Source organism: Perca flavescens, chromosome 12 (assembly GCF_004354835.1).
Source record: "Perca flavescens isolate YP-PL-M2 chromosome 12, PFLA_1.0, whole genome shotgun sequence".
NCBI lineage: Eukaryota > Metazoa > Chordata > Actinopteri > Perciformes > Percidae > Perca > Perca flavescens.
The window spans coordinates 5,552,980-5,565,511 of NC_041342.1; the positions used below are offsets into that span (position 1 = coordinate 5,552,980).

Below are 12,532 nucleotides of genomic sequence, written 5' to 3' on the forward strand. Positions count from 1 at the left end.
AGGACACAGTTTGTGGCTTACACATAGTTTTTCTGGTGGTGCCATTTTCTTTTTCGAAGCTGATGCACTGTCTCCTTCCTCGTTTCAGAGATCTGTTTATTGACGAGGGGTCGGCGAACAGCCAGCGTTCGAGCAGAGACTTACTGTCGACTCTACTCTCTGTCTGTTGACCATTTCAATGAGGTGCTGGAAGAATATCCCATGATGAGACGCGCCTTCGAGACTGTTGCCATCGACCGTCTAGACCGTATTGGTAAAACGTTGCTCCAATGCATGCCCACAGTACATAGGCTTAGAGGCTGAAATCTGTGTACACTGATGACTAGCAGTACAAAAGCATGTAACACATGTATTGCATTATTGTAAGTCATTGCATACAGCTTTAAAATGAACCCAAATGCACAGAGAACAATATAATATTGTGCTTAGGAAATGTGTCCAGAAAATTTATGTTGAAATAGGAAGTAAAATGACCCATGCTGTTCCCTCAGAATGACAGGGGAAACTGTAACAGTAGATGAGAGTACAGGGTGACACATCTATTTCCCTCAGGGCTTGTTCTGCTAGAGGATGTACCTAATGTGAAGGACATAATATCTAACTCATATAACTCTCTCTTTCCAAATCCTCTCGTTTCCATATATTGTTCTGCTTTTTGCCCCCTCTGCCTCATTCTTTCTCCTCTCTGTTGGTAGCTCTTTAATAATCAATCCATGTATTTATTTCTACAGGTAAAAAGAACTCCATCCTGTTGCACAAGGTTCAGCATGATCTCAACTCTGGTGTCTTCAACAACCAGGAGAACGAGATGATCCAAGAGATTGTCAAGTACGACCGTGAGATGGTGAAGCTGGTGGACCTACAGCGGCCGCGGGCCATGTCAATGACCCCTTCCATCGGCGGTATCTTTGCTCCCCCCGGCCAGCCGCAGTCAGGCTCTGCTATCGCCACTCTTCAGCAGGCTGTGGCCATGAGCTTTTGTCCTCAAATGGCGAGTCCCCTGGTGGGTCCAGGGACTCTGCAGTCTCCTCGTATGGTGCGAAGGTTCCACGTGATGCAGAGCCTGGCCAGCCCAGTCTCCATGTCTCCTCTTCAGTCTCAACCCCCTCAGGCGTTCGGAGGGGCGTTTGGATCTGCAATCTCCAGCCCGCCTGTCCAAAGCCCGCTTGCAGCTTCTGGACGGACTTTCCAATACATGGCGAACGCAGGACCCTCTGGTTCCCAGTTGTCCCTAGTACAGCACCATGCACCCAGCCCCACACAGACCCAGCAGAGGCCTGCCTCACACAAGAGCACCCACTCCCTTCATACGGGTAGCTTGAGCCAGGATACCCGGGCCCTGTCTGCCTCTCAGCTTTCACTCCCCCAGGAGGGAACACCACAAGCTGCCTCTGCAGCCCCCAGCCCCCCACCATCCACCCGCACATCCAACAACTCCATCGGCCCCCCTCAGCCCTCTCACCCCAGCCAGCCAGGGCCCTCGGGGGTTGGGAGATCGGTAGGAGCTCAACAAAGGGTGGCCTTTGCCTCCACACCCCCTCCCGGCGGACATGCTGGAATGGGGGCAGTAGCAGCAGCTGCTGGATCAGGACCTCCAGACTCTGGAGTTCCCAAGAAAGATTCAATTGTCAGCCTTCCAGAGCTAGACTCTGCCAGATCCCGGCTGTCTTCCAACTTGTGACCCTGGTAGAGTTCAGGAAAGAGGCCTTTTTTGTAGGAGAATCTGTTTGTTTTGGGTCAGTAAAGCTGATCTGTCAGCCTGCAAAATGACCAATCAGCTACCGCCAGGGCCACCAGTCATTCGACCTGGATGCACTGTGTGCTGGTCTCAGCAGAAGGAAAAGAGCAACTCAAAATCTTGAGACACTTTGGCTAGGAGGAGTCTATACAATTAAACTAGTATAACTTAAGGTTGAACTGGTCTACTGTGCCAGCACCTTTAGTCTTAGTATCACCCCTTACACTCTGCTTCCAAACACCTACTGTATATCGCTGTCTTTACTGTAAAGATCTGAAGAAAAGTATGATTTGTGTAACTATTGCATACTGTGTAGAATCCATGCAATGCAATCTAGCAGGAGCTGGATTTAAAAATGAAAATCAGGGACTTGAGGTCAAATGACAATGACATTTTAAGCGTTCAAAAAGTGTTTTGAGTGTAATTTTTTCCGTATAAGCTGTCGTAGCAAAAGAACACATTGCTCTTCATATTGTTTAAAATAGTAGTAAAAATAGTGTTTTAGACCGCTGGTCGATCTTACATCGATGTGTAAATAGTTGATGAAAAAAGTACGGAGGGATATTATATTCATTGTATCTACCCAAACCAAAGTTGAGCTTGAACACAAAGTGTGGTTGTGTCTGTATCAACTAAAAAAGAAACATAGAAGAAAATGCCATTTATTTAACTGCCTTGATTCAACGTTAGAAGCCATATGTTTGGTTTGTGTGTATGTATATATGTGGGTGTAAGTTTGTGTGCGTGAGTTTGTTGGTACGTTTTGGTTTATTTTCAGAGAATGGACTCACACACACTCAACACTTGCTTTGTCAAGCGTGATTGGTTTGACATGCTGACAGTGGCACTGACCTGTTTTCATGAAACATCTGGGAGGCGGTCAGCTGTTTGGTCAGCGCACTGATTGTAACGCTGAAGGCAAAGGTGGTTAAATAGTCTGAGCTTTATTGAAAGGAAACATTTGTGAACAACCCATACTGTATACTTGCTTGTTTTTGTCTAGGTTTATTGATTAACACATGCAATATAATTCTGCAATACTCTACCCCGCCTATATATAAATATATATGAATATAAATATCTATACATATGCTGTACAGGAAAGTTTTCCTTTTGTTTTCTTTTTAATGTGAAATCTTAAAGAATCCAGCAGCTATTGTGGCTTCACTTGAAGTATTGTAATCCAGTGACCATGTTGTTACCTTAACCAAAAATGTTGGGAGGGAATGAGAGGACGTGCAGTGTCATTTTCGTAAAAACAGACAGGACAAACTGCTTAAAACTGGTTTGGAGTCCCAGGAGGAATCCACGCTTTTAGTTCAGCAAATCAGATCCTCCAAAATGTCACTTTAAAGCCCATTTGAATATATTAAATTGTAAGATCAGTGGTGATGGGCAATATGGGGCACGGATGCCTCACGTAAAAAAAACAACTCTTTGCTCCATATCAGTCTTTATGTGCCCCATATTACCCCAAACTCCCACAAATGTCTCAACATTTGGATCCAGAACAAACCTATTGTTCAAATTTTGGGATTGGGTTTAGGCTTTGGTTATATTTGTTCTAAATATTCTGATCCTGTTGAAGCTAAAAGCCTTCTCTTGCTGAATGTATGCCATAGGAGAAGGAAGACAGCTAATCAGATATAAACTGCCATGTAAATAAAGGGACAGAGATTCAAAGAGGCTTTTATGATGCAAGGGGGTTGTGGGCATTGCTGTACGTGTTGCTCAAAATGAAAATCAATGCTCCATTCTTACAAAAACCCATGCAGTACTTCTCCTGGATCAATTAACTGGTTAAACTGTAAAGGACGAAGAGTGAATCCAATTGGGAAAGAAAATAGGCAGCTGATTCAATGTGTTAAACAAACACTGCATTCAAATTTTTCCAGCTCTGACCATCGATCTGGAGCCAAACTGTAAAATCGATGCAGTGGACATTTCACTCAGGTTTGCTACCTTTCCAGAGAGATGTATTGCTTGCCACACCAGGCTTGTGGACAATTGATTTACAGTACGTAGACTTGTCTGTCCTCCCATAATCAACTTGATTTAACCGTGCTGAAAGATTCCCCTTGAATTTTGATTGGCGTAGAAAAACAAGGATCTATCGAGTGGAGTTAGAACCCTCACAATGTTATTAACAAAACTGGCTGCCGTTTTGTTTTGATCACTTGAGAGCTGTTTAAATCTTAAAACAAGGTGTAAGTGATTGTTTTTATCCAAGGGCTTCATTATACGGCTTATAAACCCTTGGCTCATTGTCACTTTTCATTCGATCAGTAACATGCAATAAACCTTGTTCTTTGTCCTACCTGGGTCACAGTGCTACCCGCAACCCGCTCCATCAGCAACACGGGAACTTTGTATTGCTTTTTTCCTATGGGAAGGTACATGCCAAAATGCCAATACGAATGTGAATGAAATGAGTCCATTTGAGTCAATAGCTGTTGTGTGCTTCAATACTGTTCCAGTGCAATCAAATGGTCCTCTTCCCTATTCCTTTGTGCTAATACCAGAGTTTGCCCTATTAAGCTGCTATCAGGACTGCGCTGATATTATTTGAATGAGTCCAGTCAGTGAGAGCAAGATGGAAGGAGAGTTAAAGAGCTAATGTTTCAGGCAATATCAGGCACCGTCTCTGTTTCATTGCATCCATCCAGTAAGATACTGTAGTGTGTAATTCACTCCCACTCAAATGATGGCATCCCAGACACTTTGAACAGTACCACTCTGTTTCAACCCTCAGCCATGAGGCTGATACAGCCCTGGCCAAGCACATACTTCTGTCAGTTATCTGTTTTGTGTCTGTGTCACAAGTGTGTTCAGTTAGTTGGCTTCCAGCCCCCGACGAACTGTGTGTGTGATATAGCGCTGTATTTGCCTGATGACGGGGGGTTCAAAGTGCGATTGTTTAATGGTTCTTCTTCTGGACCGTGCTGTGAAGTGGGATTGAAATCCCTCAAACATAGACACTGACTGACAATTATTGAGAACATCTAAGTTTCAAACCTCTCATTCTTGCTGTACCAGATATTAAGGGTACTGAATGCCTTGGTGTTGATATGTTAGCAAATCAGGGTATTCTTTTTGTTTGTAAAAGTGTCTTTGATTTATCTGTATATTTTGTTTAATTATTGTTTTTGCAATGTGCCCCATGCACATGGACTGTATATACCTTGTGCCTAGTATCTAGTTTCCACATAGTCTATTTTTGTGGTATGTATGTGCCTGTAAAAATGCAAATATGTGTTTTTATTTTCAACTTGCAATATATGTAAAAAATGAAAAAAAAAACATTACATAAAGACTAGTATTGCTGAATTAAAATGACAATGTCAGTATATATAATTTTCCCTGATTTGGGAAACACAAAATTGCACATTTTTGTTGGTGTGAGCCTTCCAACACCATGAGCGCTGTACTCTGTACTTTCATGGTATACACAGAGATGTGGGGCACATTGTTGTGTTTTACCACAACCTGCTGTAAAAGAAACATTTTCTACAGTGAGAGGGTGAGCTCTGACAGGCTTCTGGTGGATATCGGCAGTCTAGATGTTAGCTTAGATGATCTGCTTGCTGCACAGAGCCAAAAATGACAAAGAAAAATTATAAATAAAATTCCTGCACAACATAAATACAGGAACAAAACTGTGCACATGCTGGTAAAATCTTTCTCAAACAATATTGCTGCACAGGTCTTCAAACTCTGATGCTGGTTGCACAATAATCTGGTTTGCCATAAAAAAAAAAAAAGATTTCTCCAAGGCTGAATTGGCTCACGATTCACAGCAGTCACAGTCTCGGCTCCCGGGTTGAGTTACCTTGACAGATAACAGCAGAGTGCATGCTTGTATTTTTCTTATCTAAGCAGAGTTCTGTGTACGATTCTTAGTGGGACCTTCAAATCTAGACATTGTCGTACCAACTACTCTACAATGATTTTGTTTCGTCTTAACCTTTGTGTCGTAGCTACTGTAGCCTGCTTAGCTTACCTAAGCCTTCTCTCTGCTTCAGGACTGTGTATTGTGTGCTTGAGTTTGTGTGTGCGTGTGTGTTTTCCTGTGCCTTTCCTTCTATAATGTTGGTCCCACTTGAGAATATGATGCCATTTAGGGGTTTGAAACCCATGTGAAGCTGAGAGAGAAGCCAGCACAAGCTGGAAAGTGTTACACGGTCACAACTCCACTTCTAAAAAAGCAACACTGTAATGCGCCTAGAAAAAGACTCCAGCACATCCCTAGACTAAGTAGCATTCCACAGCCTGCATGAGCAGCTCGGTGTGGACATCCAGACACACTTTTTACCAGCACCATGTAGACAACAGCACAGATATCTGACACAGCATGTGTCCTCTCTCTCGTTCTCTCTGGAGGCCAATCTGCAAACATCTCAGGCTGTGCTCTGCTTCTGCTCTTAACAAAAAGGTTCAAGTATTTCAGAACTCCAGCTCTGTCTAAGTTGATGTCTACAATCCAGGGACAAATCAGCTCCCAGCCCGAGCCGCAGCACTTCCAAATCGATCTAAAAGCATCAGGGGGATACTTGGAATGCTGGCGATATTTGTCGCCGTCCAGTCCTTTCAGACTGAGATGCACAGCTGGCAGCAACGGGCGCGGGGGCTGATTTGAGCCTGCGTCCAAAAGGCTGTCTTGTCCACCACCTCTGCTGGCTGAGAACACAAAGCCACACCTTGGTCTCTCTCAATAAGCTGGTCTGTCAGTCAGTGGCAATGTCGTTTAAGCGTTCGTAAAAAGACGATACATTGTTGTGCAATAAAAAGATGAGCGCATTGGCATACTTACCTCTGTGTGTGGACTTTAATTCATTGGTGTGTGTCTTTGTTGGCCGGCATGCTGTGTTGGATGCAGTGCATGTGAACATTTAACCTATGATTGGTAGCTGCGATACACATGCACCTCAACCTTGTAAACCAGCCAGCAACCCCTCCACCCTCGTTCTACCCCACATCAGATCAGATCTCTCTCTCTCTCTGCAGACAGGGGCTCTGCTGCATCCCTGATGAGATGTCTGAGCAAAGTCTAAGAGCTTCCCACTGTGTGTGTGTGGGTGTGGGTGTGTGTGTGTATGTATAAGCACATTAATTCCTGTACCTAAGAGCGTGTGTGTGCACATGCAAGCCCTAGTTTTGTATTTGTCTGATATGGAGAGAGAGTAAATGAACCAGTGGCAGGAGTGTGTGTGTGTGTGTGTGTGTGTGTGTGTGTGAGAAAGTGTGAGTGGGTGTGTGCGTCAGAGATGAGGGCAGTCCAAGGACACACTCCTCTGGCAGCCTGGGAGCAGCCCCCACCCATTCCCTCTCTGTCTATTCCCCCCCACACTGCTGTCTGGATCCTCAGCTATGCTGAGATAGAAAGATAAAAATGACATGCAAGTTGAGGTTTGGACACAGGGCTTTACACCATTCATGTTGCCTCCTCAGGTCTACATGCAGCTGGTACAAATGTGGGTGAGGCCATCCGCAGTGGGTGGACGTAGTTTTACCTTGACGTGACATAATGTCCTCTCTCTCTTCCGCTCTATTGACACACACACACTCTCTCTCTCTCTCCCTCTCTCTATCCATTTCATTTTAATTCAATGAGGAAGCAATGTACTGATAGTGGCTGCAGGTAGATTCTACACCAAGTTGTGAAGCTATATGTGGTCTGAGTATATACTTTCATCCTGTATATGGCAGAGGATTGTCCTCTACCTGGTTTCCTCTGCAGTGCTGGTCCTCTACTGTGTCCCTGGCTGTCCTACTTCAATTAATCATCAACATCTCCCGCACTACCCCCCAGGCTGTTTACCTCCAGAGGGCTATTTGCTTATTTAGCTGCTTACTGGTAACGCCGTCCCCCTCCCATCCATCTCCTTCCCAGTTCCCTCGCACTGCTCCTTGACTGGACGCAAACTCCCTAATTTGCCCGTTTTTAGAAGCTAAAACATTTGTGTCCCCTGGGTTTTTGACCAGCGAAATCAACATTTTCAGCAAACTGCGATTCATAAGGACATGTGCAGTTTGTTATTGTTGTAACATTTGCAAGTGTGGATGTGCACAGGGAACTTTATGTGTGTGCGTGGAAAGAAGACAGAGGCACAAAGGTTCGCCCTTCTGCCTGAACATTTGCTCTGCTGAGGCAGCTTTGGCCGGGGAGCATCTAGAGAACACACCTTAAATCTGAATGCCAGGATTAGCATTTGGTCCAAGCTCTGAGTCCATGAATGAGTCAGTGAGAGAGAGATACAGTACATCATCTTACAGCCGCAGGCAACAGCACAGTTGCTGGACAGTGGGCTGGATGTGAGAAGTGCGTCAAGCTGAAATGATCAAGAGAACAAACATACATAAGAGACAGGAGGGAGGACAAGCTGTCATCTTATCTGAATTTAACTTGTTGGTCCTCTCTAATCTTTGGCCCCTGAGGTTTTTCATTTTATTTCCTCCAACTGATCAATGCAGCCCTTATCCAAAAACACATGGTCTATAAATCACATGACCCTAACCCAACTGTAATACAGTCCGCCATTCAGTGGCATACTTACTGCACGCATACATCAAAAGACAGGAAATGGCAAAGAGTCCAGTAATCCAAGAATTTATGATTAGCAGGCGTGCCAATATACACTCGCTGGCCAAAAACGGATTACACAATATCTTTTAAGCACTATACATATAAATCCAACTGTGTTATAATTGTTTTGTATAGTAAGTATGGTCTCTTATATTGTGGCAACAAACAATTTTTAAACATCATTTAAAAATTCTAACCAGCTATTAAAATGTGGCCAAGCTTTGTTGTTATCAACTATTTCATATGATTATGGTTACTTTCTCATCAATATTTTTTTATTACACACTACACACATGTATATTTCAGTGCATGACTCTAAAATGGTTTCAAATGCATACACACTTAGATTTACTCAATCCATTAAATGTAATGTTCCCAAAATATCAGACTTGTGATGCAAAGCTTTACAGTACAATTGGCAGCTAAAGATGAGAACACTAACAACACGTTTACTTATAACACTATTTCTAATAGAGTACTGTTTATTTGCTTTCATCAACAAATTATGTAATGAGCAATGTGTCTCTTGGGGGAGAGGAGGAGGAGGAAGAAGAGAGCAACTGCAGTAACAAGAGCACATCCTGCATACAGTATGCAGCTCATACATACAATGTTTTATGTAAATTATGAACCGTTCAAATGTGGCTTCCTAAGAAAGTCCCCGAATACAGTTTGCAAGGTAAAAAAATAATTCAGCGACTACTTTTTTCTAAACTGAACATTGTTACGGTTTTTGTCGTTCAAAGTTTCTTCTCTTGAAAATGAAATGAGAAAAGCAGCAGAGGAGAGAGGAGGAGCTGAAAGGTTGCTGGGCTCTTTGTGAGCAGCTGGCCTGAGCAGCACTCCATTCGCCTGCTCTGCTAAACACTTCCCATTACAGACGACCCAGAAACGGCCATGAACCCTCTGGCCAAAAGAAGAAGGAGAGAAAAGAGAGCAGTGCAGTGATATGCCACCAATATGGAAAACAGGAAATATGATTCATGAAACATGAAATATGATTCATGGAAAGAAGAATCTCCTGGCAGATATTATTCCCTTTTTTCTCTCATTTTTTTGTTTCGTTTGCAAAACATTTAAACTCCTCCAGGTCTTTTGGCTGTTTCAGCTATTATTGTTTTGTGACAGAAAACTAAGGCCCACACTCATTCATTTCATTCCATCATCCACTTCCACCAATAATATTTGCTCTGTGCTGTCAACTGAAGTTAAAAGAGCCAGGACAATGCTTTGGCTTCTTATTCATCTCATCTGCTCTGCTCTGTCAAGGTCTGTACTCAGTGACACTTTGGCTATTCATCAGAGCAGACACACTCACACATTTACCCACTGTGTCAAACACACACACACACACACACACACACACACACACACACACACACACACACACACACACACACGCACACACACGCACACACATTAAAGTCACCCCACTCTCTTTACGTGTGTGATTAAGGGTGTTATTATGTCATTACATATGCTATATCTATTCAATTTAAAAGGCACCCTGTGGAGTTTTTGACCACTTATAGGGCTATGGAGCAATGTTTTTATGAGTGGGCCCTTGATTTGTTTGTATCATGCACATGCAAACGATACACGTTCCTGCAAAAGTTTAGCGTTATTCTAGTGATCTGCAGGTGGCAGCCGAAGAAGACTGCTATCAAGTACACATGGATGTAAACAATGCATGATTTGAAATGATCCAAGTATCAGCTTTGCAAATGTTTTATTAGGAAGGTAATACATTTGAAAGCTTTGTTAGGCCTCAAGGATACACACAATTTGGGTGAGAAACACTGCATGTACACACCAATTCCAAAGGGCATCTTTAATTAAGAGGACATTATATAGGCTTATGTTTAAAGGAAAATTCCAGTATTTTTCAACATGGATCTTAATCCCATAATTGGGTCCATTCTGACTATTGGTCATGTTACAGTTTTTCTTGATTGCTTTGACCGGCTTAAATAAACTGGGATCCACTCGGTTTTCATCATCACTGTCTTAGCAGAGCAGAAGACACCTCTTGCAAATGTGTTAACCCTTTCTCATTGGATTGACACATTTTCCCCACCCTTTTGCAGAACAGTTAACACAGATGTCATTCAAGCAGTCCAAACTCCATTGTTTTAGCTATGGTAACCAAACAGAACGCATCTGTTCCTAACTATTAGAAACTACCTACATCAGTATGAAATCACTGAAGCACCTGTTTGACACTCCTTCACACAAATCTTCAATTAGCAATCAGTCTGCAGGGTTAGACCATGTGGTCCCATAGATCAGTGTGCAGGGTTAGGCCATGTGGCCCCATAGATCAGTCTGCAGGGTTAGACCATGTGGCCTCATAGATCAGTGTGCAGGGTTAGGCCATGTGACCCCATAGATCAGTGTGCAGGGTTAGGCCATGTGGCCCCATTGTCAAGACAGGAGAGACTGAGTATCAATAGTGGCTATTTCTTATACTCTACAGTAATAGATGTTTATACTTTACTCTAATAGATTTTATTTTGGTTTACATGTATTATGTGTAATATTTACAGTAATTCAGTTTTCAGCAACAGTTTGAAAATAAGAATCAATGGAATCAATATAATTTGCATCAAAGCATTACTGATTCTGGATCCAATTCTTTGCAAGAAGGCAAATTTGACAACAAATGGCACTGGCATAAAAGCTACGTACAGTAATAGGCTACAATGACAAGCAATGGTTCACTGATTTGCACTGAGTGCTGTATTTTGTATTTTGCTGTCCACTGTGTAATGGTTGATTGGAAGAGCTCGTACACTTGTTTGCAAGTTGTGTTGTTTGAAGGCAAAATTTGCTTTTGTTGCATATTTTAAATGTTTTTGCAAACAAAATGTGTCATTTTGACCATCAGTGCCACTGTTTCGGCCTGTGTGTTAACTGTTAAGAAAATGTGGAGTTTGAGTTGATTGCTGCATCAAAGCAATCAAGAAAAACTGTAACTTAGCACTAGGCATCTCCGCAAGCAGCGCCAGCACTTTGCAAATAAACTTACATAAATCATTTCAAACACTTTTGCCTTCAAGGCTACATCCACACTACTAGGTTTTCATTTTAAAACCAAAACAATCTTTGTCCTCACATTTCAGAACTAATCCCTGTCCTTACACGCCTGAAAATGCATACTGCAGACCATTTACATACACTGGGCATGCATGTGACAGTGTTGTGCCGAGTTATACGTCCCTGCCGAGAATTGCATTCACCTCGCCAGGAGTTACACTCAGGCAGCAACAATAATTTCTGCTGAATAATGCATGCACCCCTTAACACTCATCTTGACAGCTTCCTGACACTTTGGAAAGAAAATCATCATTTCAAATGCTTGTCTCTGAGTGTGATTGAAAGTCAACAGAAACGTGTCCCCTGGATTAGCTGTTGTAGCTAACTGCATAGGGATCGACTAGCTGCCTGAATGATTTATGTAAAGTTGAAGTTTATGTGGAAATTGTGTTCGGAGGATATACGTTGCCTGAATCTCCCAAATCTCTAGAATAGATGAAGATCAAGGTTAAAAAATACCAGACTTTTTCTTTAATGCAAAATGTGAAAAATACTTATATACTTATAATTATTTTCAGAGACACTCAAACTCAAATCTGAGCAACTGATTTTTCTCATTTTGACACACTTTAAAATAAATGGCATTGCAAAATTAGCTTTGCACAAATCACAAGGTAACATTTCCTATTTTTAAGCAGATGTATTGTGTGCATGAAAACTATGACTGTAACTAACAGCTCAGATGATGCGAGGGGAGGCAGAGAGGAAGTGACAGAAAACAGAGAAAAACAATTTGTTGCTTTGACCCTTTAACAGAGCTATTTAATTCTGGCAGTGTCGAGCTTTTAGTTGTTGTTGTTGAGCATTAGCCCAGGGGCCAGACTCTTCTGCTCCGTCATTGTGTTTGGCTATGTGACCATAATCACTAATATACGGCTGTGGGAGCTTGCATTTTCTAGTGGAATCCTGCACTCTGTGCAGAAACATAATCTCTAGTAGTGATTTTAAGTGGCCTTAGTAAAGATTGATGAGTGTGTGCTGAGGCATCTCAAGCAGGCCACTGTATGTTGGGAGGGGGGGAGGAACAGCAGTGACGGTCTAATTGTCGGGAAGATAGAGAAACCCCACAGCATCCATCATATTCACACAGAGCACCCCTGGGTCCAACCCACCCT

At 42.6% G+C, this 12,532-nt stretch overlaps 1 protein-coding gene across 1 annotated transcript in view; it reads left to right on the plus strand.

Moving 5' to 3' along the window:
* Positions 1–2,824, plus strand: part of LOC114565792 (potassium/sodium hyperpolarization-activated cyclic nucleotide-gated channel 2) — a 28,596-nt gene extending 25,772 nt beyond the window's left edge. Inside the window, exons 7-8 of the mRNA XM_028594042.1 lie at positions 89–253; positions 732–2,824. Coding sequence (XP_028449843.1) covers positions 89–253; positions 732–1,681 — 1,115 coding nt within the window. The 3' untranslated portion in view covers positions 1,682–2,824. The remainder of the gene's footprint in view (positions 1–88; positions 254–731) is intronic.
* The last annotated feature ends 9,708 nt before the right edge of the window (positions 2,825–12,532 follow it).